This window comes from Sphaeramia orbicularis, chromosome 5 (assembly GCF_902148855.1).
Source record: "Sphaeramia orbicularis chromosome 5, fSphaOr1.1, whole genome shotgun sequence".
NCBI classification, from domain to species: Eukaryota; Metazoa; Chordata; class Actinopteri; order Kurtiformes; family Apogonidae; genus Sphaeramia; species Sphaeramia orbicularis.
In genome coordinates, this window is record NC_043961.1 from 47,321,818 (window position 1) to 47,343,043 (window position 21,226).

General features: G+C 37.7%; 1 protein-coding gene across 3 annotated transcripts in view; it reads right to left on the reverse strand.

The window, feature by feature from the left end:
• Positions 1 to 4,521: 4,521 nt before the first annotated feature.
• ppp1r16b (protein phosphatase 1, regulatory subunit 16B) overlaps positions 4,522 to 21,226 on the reverse strand; it is a 152,411-nt gene continuing 135,706 nt past the window's right edge. For all 3 annotated transcript variants that reach the window (XM_030134285.1, XM_030134286.1, XM_030134287.1), the window contains exons 6-11: positions 18,562 to 18,686; positions 10,293 to 10,418; positions 10,124 to 10,199; positions 9,706 to 9,835; positions 7,967 to 8,105; positions 4,522 to 7,584 (exon numbers count right to left, since the gene is read on the reverse strand). In XM_030134285.1, the coding sequence (XP_029990145.1) occupies positions 7,111 to 7,584; positions 7,967 to 8,105; positions 9,706 to 9,835; positions 10,124 to 10,199; positions 10,293 to 10,418; positions 18,562 to 18,686 (1,070 nt within the window). In that variant the 3' untranslated portion in view covers positions 4,522 to 7,110. The remainder of the gene's footprint in view (positions 7,585 to 7,966; positions 8,106 to 9,705; positions 9,836 to 10,123; positions 10,200 to 10,292; positions 10,419 to 18,561; positions 18,687 to 21,226) is intronic.

Consider the following 21,226-nt stretch of genomic DNA (forward strand, 5'->3'; position numbering starts at 1 on the left):
CCTCTTTTCAGCGTTCCTCCATTCATATATTGAGCAGATTGGTCCCTGTCTGTATGCTCGTTTCCTGGCTCTGATCCACTTCACCCTTCAGTGAAGAGGACTGAAGGACCGGGACCAGAGCCAGCTGGCGGGACTCAGTGTAGCTCAGGCACAAAAGCAAATCCAGGCGCCACAGAGGAGGTTAATGCAGTGTGGATCATGTGTTTCACCACGATTGTCCTCTCTGTCTATATGCCTTACAGATACTGGTTGTGTCCAAAGGGAGCTTAAAGTGAGACGTTGATTTCTTCTAACATTTACTCAAGACACATTATGGACTAGAACTGACTGTAGCTGTTTAACTAATCAGGGTCTGATTGTACTGCCTGTTTGTTTTTCAAATCCGTGAGACACATTTAACCCAATGTAAACACTGATAAGGCTGATCATAAAACAAAACACACATCACAGCATATCCAAGTAACAAGTCCACTCCCTTAAAATCAACAGACAAAAATCAGGGGGTTTCCAGGTTCAGAATGGGTATCATGCTCTGTCATACTTATCAGACTTAATCTGTTGATATGCACAATTTAAGGGCCTAAAATACAGTATGATTGACATTACTCACGGTATTAAAGCTGTAATAAGAAGATTTATTGCTACTTTGTTGAACACTAAGACAACGGTAATGACAGACTCACTGATTGTATTTCCACAGTTCAAATAGACGACAACGTTTCGTAGTGGAGGTGAAGAAAATAGGGATCTTTGTGGTAAACACTTTAGCGCAATATAAGTCTGTGTTTGCTTTTAACTCATAAAGACCCAAACATCCACTGGCAACCAAAATCATTCACTGATATAAAATATTAAATACCCACTGATCCATTAATCCTATCAAAACATGTAAATAATTGGTGTAAAATGCAGTTTGTCATCTTTACAAGGTCATCAGATATGACCTATTTGGATGTTCAGAGGCTCTGTAGTCAACATGGAAACACTGTCATCTTCTACAACATTGATTCACCAGTAAAACCCATGGAGTTTGATAAATGTCAGTGGATGGAAACACTGGGTTTATGTTCAGTTAATGATATATTTTGCAGAATAAAACAATCTTTTTATTCAGTTTCTCTTTTTTGGATATAACTCTCAACTTTAAGATGAGCTTTAATGAACATCCTACTATAATGGATGTTCTGTGTCCGGCGTGTCTTTGTCCGACACGTGTTGCAGCACAGGAGGGCGCTATCGTAAAATGGCACCACGGGTACAATGCCGCTAGTCTACATAATCAGTACATTAACTCTTTGACGCACGAATTATAAGAACCTTAGTCAAGATATTTTTTCCTGAGTGTTTTTATTCCTCTTTAGGCATGAAAAAAATAACTTGATTGATTTTTTACCTATTTTTTATGGAGTTACTAAAATGTTCCCTCACCTTGACACCATGCGTTTAATTTTTGAAACAAAGAAACATGTATTTAAGATGCAATAACAGAAAATGATATGAAAACTATGAAATAAAAACATATTTAATGTAGCTAATCTGATGTTTGCTCACGTTATCATACTCTAAAACTAGTTATTACTAACTTCGTGGTGATAATATGCAAAAAAAACTTTTTGTTTAAGAAAACTGTTAATTACAGTCTAATAACTATCAATTGATTTACACTCAAACATGTTACTGCAGATCAGGTTTATCTAGAACCACAAAGTTACAGTAATGGTCTGAATTGCAGTGTATGAGATGATGCATAAGCGTCCACATTGTTGGCTGATATGGAACTAAAACAATAAAACCCATGAATATACAAGAGAACAGCTGTAGTATAGCTGTCCACTGTAGTGATCGCTATGCATGAAAGGGTTAAATATAGAAAAATACCAGATTTTCACTTAAAAATGCAAAATACAGAGCATAATATTAGAGTAATTGGTGATAAATCACTCAAGAAAGGTTAAAAATAGAGAAAAAATAATTTGGGAACTGCCACAAAAGCAGCACTGGGTCTTTATGGGTTAAAAATATTATCCCCATTTAGTAGTAGTTTAGTGTAATGCTAGTTAGAAATCGTGTTTTCCGTGAAGATGTTAATTGTAGTATCACTGAGAGCTGGAAGAGGTCAGGTCTTATTTTCAGTGCAGGAAGAACTGTGGGTAAAACTGACACAATGTCCATATGAGAAACGATCCAAATATGAACTATGGCTTACAACAAACAGTTAAAACCATGAAAAAAAAACTCTGTTATCCCCAAGATCCTCCACCCTTTTCTGACTTATCTCTTTAAGCCAACTGCTGTGTGTGTCTAACGGCTGCTGGCAGAAAATACTGACCTCACTGACCCCTGAGGCTGCGAATGAGAGGAAGTTCAGAAAAGAGTGGGAGGGAAAAAAAAACACAGAAAATCATTGAAGAGCGCAACTTGAAGCCGGGCCAAGACCCTGACAGCTGTGTGGCGAAGGACAGTCCAGCGTCCGCTCGTCTCGGTACAGAGACGAGCTGCAAACGAACAGAGAAAGTAGACATCCCAGGGTGAAAGAGGCGTCATGTGGAATAACATGAACTGCATACAAAATATCCATCCATTCATGTCAAAACATTGAGGAGAAAAATAAAGACCTGCACCACATCCCCATGTGAGGCTGTTAATGACTCAATTCATTAAAACCATTGAGATGAAATGAATAGAAAAAACAAAGAAGTGTCACTAATTTAAGAGACAATTATAAAATTCTCAAAATATACAATTTATTCCAAATATGTTAATGCAACCATCAATATATTCCAGTAATTACAAAATCAGTAGTTTGTCTTCTTGATAATCCTATCCTTACAGACTGTAAGGCTTTCAGTCAGCTTCCATCTATACGCACCAGACACAGGTTTTACTCCTAAACAGATGACCGTCCCTTTCAGACTAATACTGACCATGTCATGATAAAAAAAAAACAAAAAAAACACTTCAACACATTTGGATTTAATTAAATGTGACTGGTAGAACAAATGAGCCAGAGGAAATTCAGTTAATTTTAAGCAGAGTAAGATGTCACCTGAAGAAAAGGAATAGGGAAAACTGTAATTACTTTGTCTTAGAGATCCTTCCTCTGACACAATTAAAATCTGACTTTTGCAGAAAATTGCTTAAAAAAATACAAACTGATGATTGAATAGGAGGAAACAAGAAAGAGGAGAAACAATGAGAGAGAAAGAAAATGGTGTCAATTTCCTTACAAAAATTAAACAAAAAATGTTTTACAAATACACTAGGATCCACTAAAAAAATGCAACTTGCAAAAACAAAACATGACAATTAAAGTCATTTTGTGTCACAAATATAAAACATACCTATCAAACAAATACACCACGTTTTACCAGTGGAAATGAACTATATAATATTAGACCAAAAAAAATCTGGCCCAGTTTCCATCCTGTCTACGCTGATGATTTTCTCACTTCCTGAGTAATTAAAAACTGCTGGTGTTCTATGCTGAGTTCTGCCAAATCAGCTCTGACACATATTATATCCACTTTCGTGATTATTTTAAGATACTGTGTGGTCATCCACATTATGTGTTGGTTGAAATACTCAGGATGTTTGCGAGGGGGGGGGGGGGGGGGGGGATCTGCAGCACAAACTGGTGGCAATATTATGTCAAAAGTCATACTGTTGTCTTCATCGATATGTATTTGTATTTGTGTTTCATTTCTAAGACACTGATGCATTAGAAATCTATTGTGGATTTGTTTGATAGGTAGGTTTGGCATTTACAAACCTAAACATATTAGATTTTTAATGAAGTTTTGTATTTGTAAAGTATTTGATAGCCAAAATACAAAACCTCCTATCTGAAAAAAATCACTTTTTTCAGGAAACAAAAAAACGTGGATCCTGGGGGATTCTGTAAATTGGCTTAGAGTCTGGTTTTGACCAACTCTATATGTAAAGTGTCATGAGATAACTTTTGTTATGATTTGGCGCTATATAAATAAAATTTGATTGATTGATTTAGTTTTATTATAGTATGGTCTTTGTTGTTGTTGTCAGGTGACCTTTATGTCATAAGAAAGGGTGGGATTATCTTGCAGATAGACTGAAAATGTGGAGTCATCCTTGTTCTCACCATTTAATGTGAAAACTCAAAATCTAAACATTTGCAGATAGGAGGTTTTGTATTTTGGCCATCGCTATATTTGTTATTGAATCATACAGCATTTGTAAAACATTTAGTTTCTGGCAGGAAATGAGTTCCACTCTGAAACACATGGGGGCACTTGACTTATGACACTTGAGACACATTTTACATGTCTGGAATACTAAAGAGGCTCATCGACAATGACAAATCTAATACTGTTCACCTGTGTGTGATTGTATTTACTACATGCTCCTCTGTTCTGTTTGAGTGTAATGTCACAACAGTAACAACACACACGGAAACGCAGCTCATGGGAACAGACAGTTACATTACAAATATATTTACAAATTAAATTCGAGTGTACAAATATCAGACACTGTGCAGGTGGTTTTACCGGGATCGCATGGTTGTGGTATTCTGGGTAATCTGACAACAACATCTTTTAATTTTCAGATATCCATATGGTTCATTATGGAAGACTCTTTGGCACTTAAAGGGAAATCGAAGGAGCTGTGACACAATGAAACCAACTGCTTCTAGAGCCTGTTTGAGCTGGTGAATTCACAACAGAAATGCAGTCGTTTTCAGAACAGGAACATGACAGTGTGAGCTTGCTACACACAAATACAACCGGGGACTAATGTGTTCTTTTTAAAAGCATAGAGGTCATGTTATATGAAAATGCATTATACTTACAATAATTCAATGCTTAAGATTTACAGTTTATGTTCAGGAGACAAATACAGTGACTTGGGAGAGGGAAAGCCACACAATGGCCACTGAAGGGAAAGAAATATACACAAATAACACTGTTATTTGTAGTGACACACTGACAACCACCCTACTGTAACAGAATGGCTCGTAGGTGTGTTTTTAATAACACATATATATAACACACAGTTATCCTTCACTTCACTTGATCAGTTTCTCTTTTTCCATGTCAGAAGGTGCTTTGACCAGTAGATTCACCGGCTCATCTTAACATTGCATTCACACTCTTCACACACCATCCAAATAATAAATATACTCAACTTTAGGAACCATAATATGCTTCTTTTGTTTTTTTTACACATTACATTAAATTCATAAATAAAGAAATGTACAGTAAACTCTCAACAATGCTTATTTAAATTATGTCTACGAGCGAGCGCAGTGTGGATTACACAAACGGAGCGAGATCTGTCAGTTTAGGTTTGATGAGAGGACGGTGAAGTGGAGTACAGTGACCGTTTCAAACACTAGTGCAGTAATAACAATAATAACAATAATAATACTATTTCCTGTTATTGTTCTCTGTTGAAGTACACTTCCTGAATGGTTTAACACTGATTTATGGCATTCCTTCCCTTTACTTTTGCAGGCAGCATGTCACCAAAAAGGGATTTCACAGATTTGTTTTTGCTACGTTTTGCTATTTGAGATATGTACTCTGATGTACAACAGGTTTCAACATGTTATATTTCAGACATTTTCAAGACCATAACAAATGTCACTTAATGCACAGTATGTGACTTCTGCCACTAGGGGCAGTGTTAATTTTGACAAACAAGTTTGATTTATTTTTAGTCACAGTCTTTTGACTAAAATACCGTTTTAGACAAGTTTTTATCATCAGAACTGTTTGTTTTAATCTAGTCACTTTTTTAGTTCATGAGTCATGGAACAGTGTTTTTTGTTCAAGTCAGTAGATTCAGTTGTGTGCATCTACCATCTGATACGACACAGGATGAGTCCTGTTTGGATCCAATGTCCAAAATCATCCCACCCTAATGTTTTTATCATTTTCACCTTCACATTTTTTTTTTTGGCTTCAAAATGACTTTAGATTTAGTTTTGTCTGATTTTACTCAGTGAAAACAACACTGACAAAAGGATACCTCAGCTGAAATAATAACTGAATGTGGGGGATCATACTTTCACTATCTGACAGAGTATATAACAGTAATTCACACTGTATGTATTTGATTTCATTCTAATAAAATAGCAATGAGTAATGTTAACCATTATCATGAGTAAAGTGGATGTGACTGACACAAGATCAAATGAAAAGGGTCTTTACATTGAGTAAAATTACAGATTTCTATTTAGAATTTTGTTGGACAGAAATGAATCTGCAAAGATGGTGAAAACCCCTACATCAATATTTTTTTTTATACCTTTTTTAAATGTATTGTTTTGACTGAGCCTTGATAAATTACATACTGTGCTTAAAAGTGAGAAATTAGCATTAACTTCACAATGCAATTGATATTTATGGGCTGTCAGATTTGTACTGAAAATATTTTAAGATCTTTGAGATTTTGGATGTTTTAAGGCTTTTTATAGTTAGACTTGCAGAAACCTTGTAGTACAACATGTTGACTGCTCTGTAATGGCCTTCCTGCACATTTCAAAGTGACAAGATTATGGCAAAAAGCAGAACACTGCGGCATAACAGTGATGTGTGTTTGTGCTGAATCAGATGCGTGTTTGATTACATGATAACCTTCCATTTGGTGGGATTTAATGAAAAAAAATAAAAAGAAAAAGCTATCTACATCTGATGGTAGAACATGCAGTACCTTGAGATCAAAATTGTTACCCTTTGCAGATGAAAAGTTTAAAAAATACCGTCCACACTTAATTTGTTGAAGGCGCTGAAGGACAGCAGGTCTGGAGCCTCTGGTTTGTATCCAGTCGGCTTCTCTGGTTCAGAATCTGTGAATCTGCCTGCTGCAGCAAAGGGCCACTGCTCAGTTCCTTTCCTCTTTCTGCTACACTTCCAACCTGCCTGTGTTTGGGGGAGGGGCTTTCTATGTTTAGTAGGAGTCACACGGGCACATGGCAGGGACAAACAGATGAGTTTCAGAACTTCTTCTGTAACCAGCAGGACATTGTCCTCTGCGGAAGAAGTTTAAAATGCGGAGGAACAGGAAGTCTTCCTCCCAACCCCTGCATACAAAAACACTTCCTGTTCCATCAACAGTCACATGACCAGGATGCTATGACACGCAGCAGCAGGTCCGTGCCTTCGGCTGCTCTTCTTCTATTGGTTGCTTCAGTTTAAGGAGGGGCGGGTCACCACTGGCCGGCGTGTAGTAAACCGCGTTGCCATTGGAAGAGACCAGCGGCATGCGGGGATCTTCTGAATTGTTTTTGGCATCAGTGAAGGAGTCTGTGGAGCCGTTGCCAAGGTGACCGTTGAACAGCGGGTGGTTGAGCAGTTTTGCAGCGGCCCTCTGTTTCTTGAGCTCCGACAGAGTCTGAGGACGCTCTCGAGGCCAGGTGTCCTCCTGGGCGGGTGGCGTGGAGATGAGCCCGCCCTTGTCAGATGGCGGCGTGTTGCCATTGGAGGGTGGCTGCGGCGGAGTGGACGTTGTCGTGGAGATGAGGCCGTTCTGTTTACCGTTGCCATCTTTGAGGATGGTGGGCAGCTTGGGTTTGTCTGGCAGCTCCACAGCCACAACTGGTTTGACCTGCACGACGTCAACAAGGATTAGTTTAATCCCACTATGCAGATTCTGTCTCTGACTATTCAGTGCAAGTCAAGGCTCAAACTCAAGATAACAAGCTCTCATGAAATTACATGTTGGAAAAGGGTTACAAGACGAAACCTTCTATATATTATTAGTGAGTCTTTTTTAAGTTTGAGAAATTATAATATGGCCTAAGGGCCTAGTTGTAAATTAATGCATCTCAAGACTTTTCAAGGAAACAACTACACTAGTGCTGTCAAATTTCTGGTACACGTTTCCATTAGCTTTGAGGCTCACAAGTCATATGTAAATAGTTTAACATTAAACCCAATCACAAATTAACAGAATGCATATTTAACCCATAGGCCACAGGGATCAGCACCTGGTTATTCTCCTGATCAGACTCCTTCTCCTTCTCCTCCTCTTCCTCTCTCCCTCCTCTCCACACGATGGCCTCGGTCTCATACTCTTTACGACACAGGTTGTGTCTGTCTGACAGACTGGCTCGCCGAACCACTTTTCTGTGAACACATGCAGGAGAGTTCCCAGTAAGATACACCACAGAGAAAAGAACCATGGCAGTAAATATGAATAAACCATGTGCTGAATCAATTTTTATAAAACTGCTTTTTTTTTTTCTTTTTTGTGTGCCACTTCAGAAGAATACAGGCACTTTCAAGTCAATTGTTCTGGACTTCCACACTTCAGTTTGATTCAAACTAAAATCTACCCATTTACAGTGATGAAACCTTCCACGGACCATGATGCAGACATCTGGTCTTTGGTTTGACTAAGAGATATGTTCCCTGTCAAACTGAACCATGGTTCTAACAACAAAATAAGAAGAACAACAACAGATCCAATTAAAGACAGAGGAAGTTAGAAATGAACCAAACAAACTACACATTGACACACAGCCTTTAATAAACCAATCGATGTCAAACACAGGGGGATGCAGATAATGTAGATGCAGATGAGGGAAGGATGTAGATGTATCATGGAGAGTTGCTTATTTCACTCCCAAAATTGCAGTGTAAGAGAAAAATTAACCAGACCATATGGATATAATGTAAAAACAAAAACGGAGATTACCAAACCTTATCATTTAAAGTTAGTTCTAAACAGACTTTAGAAAAACTAGATTTAAAATGAGTGGATCCAGATTTAAAATTAGGTAGAGGTCTGTAGGTGAATTCAACATTAAATGAAGTTTGGGGTATTTTAAAGTTTTAATTTTAACATCACATGTCTATATTTTTTGGTTGATTGATTTGATTTGTATTATAATCACTCCAAATAATAGTCATTATTTTTCATCTGTCAATAAGAAGACTGATATTTAACGTGACTACTTTTTATTATATTTAGTGTCTATTTATATTTAGTGTTTTTATTTTACTTAGTTATATTAATAACAAAGCCTTCACATTAATATATATTCAGGGTTTTACTACAGGTTGAATAATTGTTTTGTAGTTAGTGACGCCCACAGAGAAGCTTTATTTCTTCTCCTCAGAGAAAAAAAAAATCAATATTGTCAAATAATAGAAGATAAATGAAGGTAGAGGTCAGCTGGCAATGACATGCAAGCTCTTTAAACAGATCAACTGGACTGAAAGAGGAGAAGTTGTTCAACTTCAGTCTTAACTGAAAAATATGAAAACAAAAAGATAAAACCCATGTCTGTTGGGAGTTGGTGCAGCTGTGTTTCTCTCACAGTTTGTCCAATGTTCCTGCTCAGCACCGCAGCAGTTTTCTTGCTGATCTGGTATCTTGTAAAAAAATCAGCTACACCTGTGTGTTCAGTAACTGTATACAAGGAGTTTGGATTTTGTCATTTTTCTTAGTCCATCTTAAAGAGGGAGCCAATTTTAACATTAAACCTACTCAAGCACATTTTAATAATATCACATTTTAAACTAGACTTTAAAGAATTAGATTCAATCAAGGTTCAGAGTAAAAACTAAACTGAGGCTAAAGAGAGGTTTAACTTTAAGACAGCTTTACTTTTGGTCCAAAATAATTTAAAATATGTACTTTTAAGCTGATTCCAAAAATCCAAAACAAGCAATGATAGCAATTGCAGTAGCATCAGGAATACCAGCAGATGTCAGCACTCACCCACGACTGCCTGCACTGGACGTTCGCCTGCACAGTGAGGTCTTGTGTTTGAGCTGTGACTTCATGATTATGTCATGTTTGTGTTTGAGGTCCAGTAAGATGGCTCTGAACTCCTCATCCTCACACAGATCTGAAAAGGATAAACAGTGTGTTTTACAAACTGTTCTGCACTTGTACTTTTAACAAGAGGAAATAAAAAACACTACAGGTTAATGTCAAAAACATCCCTGACTGTGACATAGCCTTACAGATTAAACTGGTCACCTACTGACTGATAGAAGGAGCAAACTACATGTGTTGACTTGTCTTAAAGATGATCAAAATCAACATGAAAGACCCAAAATTGTCAGAATATGCTGAAAACGCTGAAATGAGAAATGTGTGCTGCTGATAAGGGAGAGCTGATGTGTTGTTGTACCAATAGGAGTTTCCTCAAGGAAGGTCTTGGCGTTGAGACTGGCTCCATGGGAAACTAACAGCTCTGCCACATGCATCTGTAATAAAAACAAACAGCAGTAAATGACATTAATGGAACATTTGAGCCCACGCGCTTATCAGTTTCCTGTCTCTTGGCGGCGTTACCTTACCTGACCCCAGCATGCTGCAGCGTGAAGAGGCTGCCATCCATCTGAGTCCCTCAGGTCCATGCGAGCTCCCCCCTCAAGCAGCAGCTCTGCAGCCTGCACGTAGCCGTTCGCTGCTGTGATGTGGAGCTGCAAGGGCAAAGCAGGATCGATGATTTTCCGGTGCAGAGTACCACACTAAAGCTGCAGTAACTAGAGCGTCACATATTCACCTGCTTTTGAAGAGGTGACTGTTTCACTAGAACCCTTCCCTCATAGACAACTTAAGTCATTAAGTCTGTTAAACTTTTAAAAGGCTCTGCTGGAGTAGACCTTCTGCAGTTTGGAAACAGAACAGCACTAAGAGTTTCTTCTCTCACACTAATCCTGCTGGTTTGAGACTTGACAAACTTCTATCAGAAGAAATGAATGCCAAGAGCACAGAATATTAAATAGCTTCACACTCTTTTTACCCTATGTTCACTACAAGAATATCCAACTGCATAAAGCAATGTCAAATGTATTGATCACAAACTACTGTGAACTGTTCTCTGCTCCATCATAAACATCGTGTTCAGGATGAGCAATATAATGAATATACGTGATGTATCATGGCTTGTTTTGTTTGGTCCACATCTATACTGTGAACATTGAATAGAATCTGGCACTGGGAAAGCACTATGAAAGTTGCTTTGGAATTTCTCTATTTTTTGTTTCTCTTTGTCATATTAAGTACTGGTAGTGACTTCAACCTGTAGGGATTTTTAAGATGCATTTTGCTGCTACTGAGGAAACAAAGTCATGACAACTTAAGAAAGAGTTTGGATGGTTTCCATAGTGACACGTTAAACTGTGGATAAACCAAGAGAACATTTGTCAGACAGCAGCCACGGATAATGAGCTCCGAAAGCCTGGGTGAAAATGGCGAACTGTCAGGAAATCGACTCACCTCAACCACTGAGTGAAACTGCATGTTTGTATGAATACTTGGGTAGTTGAAACCATGTAATGTATGGACACCAAAAGAAGACCAAATGTTTTGATCTCCCTCTGGTGGCTGACTGCTGTATGGGGTCAATGTTCAATGTACTTGGAACCATTTGTTATTTTCTTAAGCTGAAGCCTAATAATACCATTTACTCAAAATACTGCTAGACACATTGCATCATCAGTAGGTTATTTAAGATCTGTTTGGCTTTATGGCTGGAGTTTAACTCTTACTGGAGAAGTAGTATGAGTGCTTTGAGTTCATTTATGATTTCAATGAAGTCAGCAGGCTCAGACGAAAATGTCAAAGGCCAATCCTGGACAGTGAGCAGTCACCAATGGGAGCCCGTCACAGTATCAAAGCGCATCTGACACCCCCCCATCCCAAATAAATGGTTGCGATTGGCTGTACTCAGCAGCTGAACTCGCCCCCATTTGCCATCACCTTGCACCAGCAACATTTCCTAAAAATCACATCAAAGCTCTTATGCAATTTAATCAACTTATATATCAGTTATGCATATAATACTTAAATAGTGCCTTTAATATGTATCCAGCTCCATATAATGACCAAACATGACCTTTGACCTGAACTCATTTGAATATCATGTTGGAAAATACAGCAAAATCATTAGGTTTGACTTTTAAAATCTAAAATAACATTCTTCCCACCTTGTAGATTCTATTGCTTCAAATATGTTAAACACACTACATTTATACATAAAATATATCAAGTTTTAGAATCTACGAGGAGGGCAAGATGTTCAATTTTAAGACAAACTAAGAAGCTTGTTGTTATTATGATTAGAAGTATTTGTTGCTTTAATGGAACTCCTTTCCAGTTGAGTAAATCATGTCACTATTAATACAAAAGAGTTCCAGACTTAGTATTACAGACAATATCAGGCTAAACGGGATCCATTTGGAGATGCTTGACATTACTGTTTTGCTTCAGCAACTGAGTCATGCATCACTGAACATAGTCCAAAATGATTTTCTAGGCATGAATATACATTTTACTGAGCCAGACACAACTATTTTAAAAATAAATCCAAAGTTGGCAAAACAGACAGGATACCAGAACATGTCCCTTAAGATACAAATTTGGGAACATTTTGGGACACCTATTTATGATGTTATGTAGCCTAAATATATTGAAATAAGATATTTCTCCCCGTATCACCCAGCTTCATCCAGAGTGTTTCCAATTTGCTGGCTCAGTGAAGACCTGCTAACTGTAAATGTACTGCAAATGTTTTGTCTTGTCGGCCTGGTGCTGGATTATTAACAGTCCTTTAATAAAGCTGAACACAGTGTAGTGTCACTGAAGACAAAGACAGCAATGAACACATCATCTTCAACATTATTGATCTTCTTCACAAGTTCAGATGGACAGTAGCTGGCAATAGAAATGAGTTATTTGTGCAATGCAGTGGTACAGACGTTACAGTACTGAATAAGAACTCACATTTTTTTATGGAATGTCTTTTGCAGCGGATAGTGTTTGTTTTTTGTTTTTTTTAAAGTAAAACTTAAGCTCTTGTCCACAGAATGCATTGCTGGGTCTCAGGAGGATATGAGGGTTTTTTAGTGTAAAGGGGAAGGTAAGCATAAAGCCTTGTGTATAAAAACCGGCAGTGATTTTAAAACATGTGTAGGCATCTGTATAAGATCTTTTGTGGGACAGCTCACAATGTTTATACCCCGCACTAAATGTACCTGCAGCGTAACAGTTAAAATATTTAAGTGTGAAGGCTGAATTCAGGCTTCATAGCACATCGGTTACATCAGCGCCTGGCGTGCTTAAGTGAATGCTTATCTGAGCCACAACAATGAGAGGGTATCTTTGAAGCATATGAGAATTTTAAGGTCTGTCAGTTCCTTCAGGGCTCAGCCGTGTCAGGTTTTCTGCCTTTCAGCTGCTGTTGGAGATGAATAAGACCTACTGCTGCAGGTCAGAATCTGGGATTTTATGATAGGAGCATTTGTTGTTGCTGAGTTTAATATGGATAGAAAAAACCTTGGTATGTCTTCAAGGTTCCACACTGTAAAAATGTACAATCGAAGACCAAACCGAGGAAACAAATGCAAGGACTGTCAGAAAGACGACCCCCCCAAGGCTTTCCATCCCTGTTTGAAAATGTGCAGCTGCAAATCTTGAAAATTACAAGAAAATAGATCTAACATCATGGACAATCTGAAAGGTTTAGAGTATGAAACATACCGTGATAGAGCGACATTGTCATGTCTTAGTCATTCCATTTGGACAGAGGAGAGAGCTGCTGAAGGAAGGGGTGTATTTACAAATTCTGCTGTTTTTTCCCTGCTGCTTGAATTTGTCTTATGATAAGTATTTCAGTGGCATTGAGGTGATTACTAGTGTAAATACTAGGGCTGTACAATTAATTGCACTGCAGTCATAATCATAGTATCAGCTGACAAAACCCCTATTATCTGGTGATAGTTCTTGTATTTATTATTTGTTTGAGTAATCTCTGTATTTTCCTTCATGACTAAACAAGACTCAAATCACAGCATTTCTCACAATAATTGTAAAATGACTTTTTCATGAAACTGTGTAAATATTGTCTTTTTTTGACAGTGTTGCATCATAGATTGTTTACAACATTAATTTGTCTTGTTGGTAGTGATTCCTCAGCATCCATCAGTGTTAATCTGCTGTAACATGTTTTTTGTAACTGTTTTATCATTTTTGTCGCAGTAACTCTGCTGCTAGCGGCTACAGACACCAGACTGTGGAGTAGTGGCTCCAAACATGTCAGAGATGTTTTGTTATGAGAAATGTAATAACATTTTCAGTTCTTTATGAAGCTGTGGTGAAGGAGACAAGTAAACACTGACAAGGTTTTAAGGAAAAAAGAAGTTTAAGTCACTGAACATCAAACATATTCTGTATTTTGTCTGAAAACGTGTACCAATATAACCTTAAAATATGCTGTCCAGTCCCACACACAGGAATTAAACTTCCCTTAGTGTCTAATTTCTGCTTTTATCAGTTTTATGTCTAATTTGTGTTTCAGTGTTCTGTGTATTGTTGCTTTTTTTCACAATGAGTCATGTTAAGCATTTTTAATTGAGTTATAAATTTCTTTTTCTTTTTTTTTTTTAAACAAAAGAATTCCGTTCCTGTGTCTGCTCCTAATTAAATCAGCATCGGAGTGAAAAGCTATTACCCACCAAAATCTGTCACTAATTGTTTACTCCCATGAAATAAGTATAGTATGTTTTTGGTCTAACTGTCATCTGCTTCTGAAATAACCTGCCTGTTGAGTTTACCTTTAGTCCCGTCTGTGTTTTTTTTTGTTTTGTTTTGTTTTGTTTTGAGTCCGACATCCTGCAGGTCATTTTTCCTCACTTCCTTTCTTCCACTGTAGGTGTTTTATCATCTCCTGGCATCAAATAACTTCCAGTGAAATGCTTTTCACTTTTGTATGAACTGTGTGATCATTTGTTTTTTTTTTCCTCCCACAATTTCATCAAAACATCACTGCCGCAGCATGTGAGAAGTAATTTCCCAGCACATCAATACAAGGACCCCACTGGAAAACCAAGTCCATCCTTACATAACTTGATCCCAGTCCCAGGTCTTTTCCTCCCCGTCTCTGTGCCAAGTTTGCTGGAGGTTTTAATAAGCCATGCTCTACTTTGCTTCATCATGCTCGAATGAAGATTAACAGGATGCGTAGAGCAGCAGGACAAGCAGCTCAATCAGACAATCTGAGCTAAGACTTTACAGCTTAACTGGGTTATTTTGGGTACTATCATGTAATATCCCCTGGCTATTTTCATCCAGTGATCTGTCACTGTGTTTCCCAGCTGTAGCTCAATCCCTGGTACATAATAAAGATTTCATTAAGACCTCTCACATTACACTCAGGAAATTAGACACTGATGATTGGTTTTTGTTTTTTTTTTGTTTCAGTTCTATTCATGATACAATGTATTGCTACACTGAACCAGTAAACAAATTAAGTGATCATTTTATTAAACGCACCTTTCTGTTAAAATTCAAATGACATGTGGATCAGCGTTGGAAGGAAACCTGTAGGAATTAAGTATGATTAACACAGGAAGATGGACTCATTTCGACCAATCATTTGCTCATCATGCTAATTATGGGAATGAGGTTGAATCATGTCCAAACACTGCTACAAAAGGATGAACATCAAGAACGTAACAACTATGAACTGCATCTTTTATCCTTTAAAGATAGATTTAAAAACGTTTCTTTGGTCATTACTTTTTCTCTGCATGTAAAATAACTAAGCTTTACTAAGGCAAGTTGAATGTGAGAAAAGATGAAAAAACAAAGATATTTTTCGGGATACATATTATTAGTTATTTGTAATATTCTTCCAGTCATTGTTTAATATTTGGTCTTGTGTTTAAGTGAATTCCTGGACTACTTTCTAGCTTTACCTTCAATTCTGTAATGATTTAATCATTCCCAAGTACTGGCTTTAGTCAGCAGTTAATGTAATCTTTTTTCCACTGGGTACTTCCATGTTGTTTCTTTCCAACCTGTACAATATGTTGAGGTGAAAGAGCTGCTGTTGTTCCAAAAAATCAAAGACACTAAACTTTGATGACCATCTCAGTGTGACTGCTGCCACTTCGACATGCACTAAGAATGCAACAGCAAACAGTGCATTAATCAACACACCAATGTCGATGGAAATGCTTTTTTACACCACCATCAGACATTGTTTCATTCCACAACTTGCTCTTCATTCTTTTCTACCTCCCTTTTTGTGTTTTTCCAGTACACAGAATCAGAGTAGCAGCATGATCATTAGCTTTGTGTCACTGTTTACTACTGTACTGGCCCAGATAGACACAATGAGCAGACTATGGTTTACTCATATACAATCATTGGCTTCGTAGCCTGAGATTCAGTGGATTCAGTAATCATCACAGTCTGCACACATCATTTATTACATCCATGTCACACAGTATGGCGGCAGTAAACTTATAAGGCTGCTGAGATCTCATAGTCTATAGGAGCCTTTCAAAAACAGATATTTTTGAAACTACCCTCATAATCTTCCACAATTTCTTGCAAAATATACTATTCTCAAACCAAGGTCAATGAGACTTATGCATATTTGGAACGGGGGATTGCAGTAAAATTCTATGTATACGTCTCTGCATATCTCTTATGGTTTGTTTACTGATTGTTTTGTTGATGTTCTTTGTTATTTGTCTTTTGGAGCCATAATTGTCCAGAATCATCATATTCGAAGCATTTAGATGAGTTTCTGAAGATAATTCTATAATTGCAGTGTTTTTGGCTTATCTCATGGTTAGACCGTCCACTAATCACATCTTTCATTAGTGTCTGCACTTAGTGCTGAAATGACCCTTTTATGACTTGAAGCCACATTTTATGAGACATTATTTATTATTATAGGTTTATTCTATTAGAGTTACAGCTCTGTTCCAGAAAACCAATGGCTTTACTGTGTGCAGAGGTTTTTCAAATCATACCACTGATTTGCTGTTAAGACGACTGTAATGAGTCTCTAAATGTCTGATTAGCTCTGAAGGTTTTATCGCCTCGTGAGTGTCGTGTGCGCATTATCTTTAAAAGGTGAATCTGTAATAGACGTTTCCCTGCATATTTACACATCATTTAGTTTCATTGCAAACCTGTGATGCCTGATAATTTGATAACACTTGTGGGTCCCGGCGGCATGGAAACCACACCGGTGACAGCTCACACCTTTTCAGAATCATTCAACAGGTTACAGTTACTTTCTAAATAAGTAGTGTTTCTAAATAAGTAGTGATTAACAGGTAACAACAGCATTGAGCTCACTGTGAAAACCTCTACTGTAGACTGTAGCAATAATGAGGCTGAAACTCATTTCCTGCCAACCAGATAATGAGGAGCAAAGGTCCAGGAAAATAAATCAGTTCATATAAAATGTCTGCACTATCCATTAATGTTAAGAGTACATGAATCACTAAATACATCAAATGGAGTGCTAATAAGGGCTCCAGATGCTATAATGGTGCTGGTGCAGATTTCAGTGTCTTAATGAAGATAAATGTTTTTGTTAACCAGTCGAGTCTACAGCCTTTTAATGGTATATTGAATTAATATTTCAGCAAAAGCATTTTGATTTGTTATGCTGAACCTCTGCCCTCAACTTTATTAAATAAAAAGCTTCAAAACAAAGCCTAAAAAAAAAAAAAAAAGATATTTTATTCACTTGTTTTGGTGATGTGGTTACATCCAAAGGTCCTCAAAAGAGACTTACTGTGTGATTCAGGATGATACTGGTGACTGCTAATCTTATGATGTTCTCTTATGATACAGGCATCAAATCTGTCTTGACAATTCTTATTCTTGCTGAAAAGTGCACTGTGGTACGGTGGTCCAGCCCTCATGTCTCTACTGTTAACATGTGGGGATCACAGGTTTCAGCCGGTCTCCTCCTGGAGAAACAGGCTCATGACTTTCATCACAAATCTAATCAGTTCTGTCTGGAGATCTGGAAACATTTGTACTCAATCCAACAAGACACCGACTCTGATCCTGGAGAGAAAAGGACTGTTTATAACTAGATTATTTATTTTTTCTTTTTCTAGTTTAATCATGTGTTGCATCACTGGTGGTTAATTTGGGGTTGGACTTGAGTGTATGTACCTCTAATTGGAAGTATACTTTCCATTGTATAATAGAAAGTATTTTTAATGTGTGTCCTGTACAAAGTACAAACTACTGGACATGTCTTATATACAATAAGATGATCATTATTTGTGATCATATGATCATTCTTTCTATACTTCATATATGCAATTGAGATATGTACATCTATTTAATAGTAATATGATGGATTATTACTATTAGACTGCCGCTGTGTGTCTGTGTATGACAGAGTTTTGTGCTATGGATTCTGGGTATTTAAGATGGCAATTCTGTATTTATCACAAGTGTGAGGAAGAGCCTTGTACCTAAAATGTTACACAGCAAATAAAATCCTGTAACAAGAGTTATTTTTTCTGTGTATTTTGGACACACTACAAAGCTACTCCGAAGCAAAACATTTCCTTAGTTTTTCTGAAACCAAGTCATTATCTTTGAGTTGTGACTGACTTTACCACAGACAGACAAAAAAAATGTCTGCAACTTCCCTTATTTCCTCCCAGCAGTTACTGTAGTTGCTGTGATAAATTGCATTCATGCTGAACTCATTTTAACTGGTCAAAACAGTAAAAAGACAAATACAAAAGATGTAGGAGTCACATCACTGACTTTTACTTTAAATTCAAGTCTTACCAATGTGGCTCCCTGAGAGTCCTGCTGGTTGACCTCCTCTCCCTGTCTCAGCAGGTCCTGAATATCTCCCAGCATCCTCCTCTCTGTTGAAGCTCGTGTCTCGTTGATCATCTCCTGGGTGATGCCTGTCAGTCAGATACAGAACAAGCAGAAGGGTCGATCAAACAGCACGACAGATTCATATTTGAATTTGGACTTCTTTGGTCCAGTTGATGCTCAGGTGATGCCGTCTGTCACAGTCACTCAGTTCTTCCTCTAATCCTCTTCATTCTGCCTCCAGGACAGATTCAGTACTGTGACCGCTACACTTCAGAGAACTTTACAGCACAGTTCAGATGTAATGACACACACTCTGCAAACCTTAAAGAAATGTCACACACTGAAATGAAAACACCCCAAGTTATGAACATGATACGTCATGTGCTGTAGATCTTTACACTAATCAGTCTAGGAGTGGCAGAAAAATTAGAGAACTCTCCTGCACTAAAACAGGATTCAGTTTGAGTCAAATGCAAAGATGGCAATCTGATAAATTAAGACAAATTGTAGAATTAAACAGTCTAAAATGTATGTGCGTGTAAAAGGATTAAACAGGGATTTGTTTCCTCAGTTGGGGAAAGATAATGGCACAATGCCAAGATAAATTTACACATTTAATTCACTTTCGGGCTTCAAAAGAAGGATAACAAAGCTATTTTTGAAGACTACAAGTGTGAATGATTGTTCTTAGCTTAAATTGATAAGGTGGTTGACAGGCATTCAGTCTGTAAGGATTTTACTTCTACCACAATCTGTTCTGTCTCTTCTTTATACACACTGCTGATTTGTTCTTATTTGTTGTATTACAAGGTTTCTCAATCTATGGCCCACAAGTCAAATCAGTCCCACAGTGTGATGTTGGCTGGTCCACCAATCACTGTCTACTTCAGAAGGAAAATAAAGTGGTTCACACTGTTAACATTTTATTTAATACCTACGAAAGTAATTAACAATTTACCACAGATATGAGTGAGGCTGTTAAATACACAAAATATCTGACTTTTGTGTCAGTAAAGTTTAGTGTCAATCATCATACCATTTTACACATCAAGGTAAATGAACAAGTTTATTAATTTAGAATTAATTCACTTCATGGACAGACACACACTTTTATGTTCATTCAAATGTGATTCTCTGTTTATTAAATCCTCAGTACATGAAGTTCACTGTTAACAAGCTGTGATTTTCAGTCACAGGGTGGATTTTTCATGGCGGATTGTGGAGTTGTCAGAGACGAAGTGGGTTAAGTATGTAAGTATGTGACTGACATCTTTATTCATCGATCACTGTTTAGATTCTCAGACGTGACTCTACTACTCTACTCTGCAGCTCCTTATAGAAGCAACATGGCAACTCAATAACCATGATACTTTTCAGTTCACATTTTTTGTAAAAAGGATTTTGTAAAAAGGGTAACCCCAGAAGCTATCCATAGCTTATAAATGGGGGCCCAAGACATTAAGCAAACAGTACAATTGATTATGAAGACAATCCATATTTCTACCTAAGCTAAAACCTCACCCTTGCGCTACTTTTGCTTCACTTTTCTACAGCTGCATGAAACACCATCAGGTCATCTATCCATCTATATTTGGACAAAGAAAAGAGAGCTGCAGAAGTAAGGTATGTGTTTCCAAAGCTTTTTCCACCTCCTGAAGCTTTAATGGGTCCCTGCCTCCTCTCATTATGCAAAACTGTCCCCTGGGCAAAGCAAAATGAGGAATATCTGTTGTGTTATACCATATGAGCTGAAAATTCATTTACATTCATGATGGCATGTTGAGTACTGGATTCAGATACAGAAATACAGAGGATGTTTGTTCCCACTTTATTTTCTGCATACACAGAGAACAGGCCATACAAAGTGGCTGCACGTACTAGAAAAATAAAAAGCAGGCACAGACAGGCATCACCTGACTGTGCATATTTTATTTTCAGCCCGTCTTTGAGTTATAACCTGAATCTGTGTGTGTGAAGTTGAAGGTAAAGCTACCTGCTCATGCAACACACTGCAACCTACAACCAACGAGCTGCCATTTTTAGGTCCTGTTGCAATGTCACGCATTTCGTTTCAGCCGCAGCTCACTTCGACATGCGATGGACAGCGATCGAAAAACTGAGAGCCACAATACTGAGACTCTCATTGAATTCACATCAGGCTCACAGCTGGAAGGGGGTTTAAAAGAGCAGGAATCAACACAGCGACAGTTCCCTCTGTCGACTTCAATGAAATACTCCCTCCAGCAACTCTTTCTATAGTGGTACTCCTGTTTCTGCAAGCAGCAGCCTCTCTGGTACTCATGTTCTACATTTTCTTCGCCTTGTTTCTTTGGTGTTTTGAGTTGCCTCCCATGGTGCCCCGCAGCTTGGACAATACCCCCAAAGGATCCAAAGGTATTACCGCTGCAGTGGTTTGAGACTGACAGCAGAGTAAAATCCACATGGTCACAATCTGTTCTTAAAAACAGTTGACAAGGCACTTGAAATAAGATGTGAATCAACAAAGAGGTTTTCTTCCTCTCAGAGCTCATCAATCCATCTGGTTTTAAGCATCAGAGTGCTCTCAATGGCAAGTTCTACACAATATCAAACCTGCCTGTTTAGAAGAATTATCCTGTCAGATTAA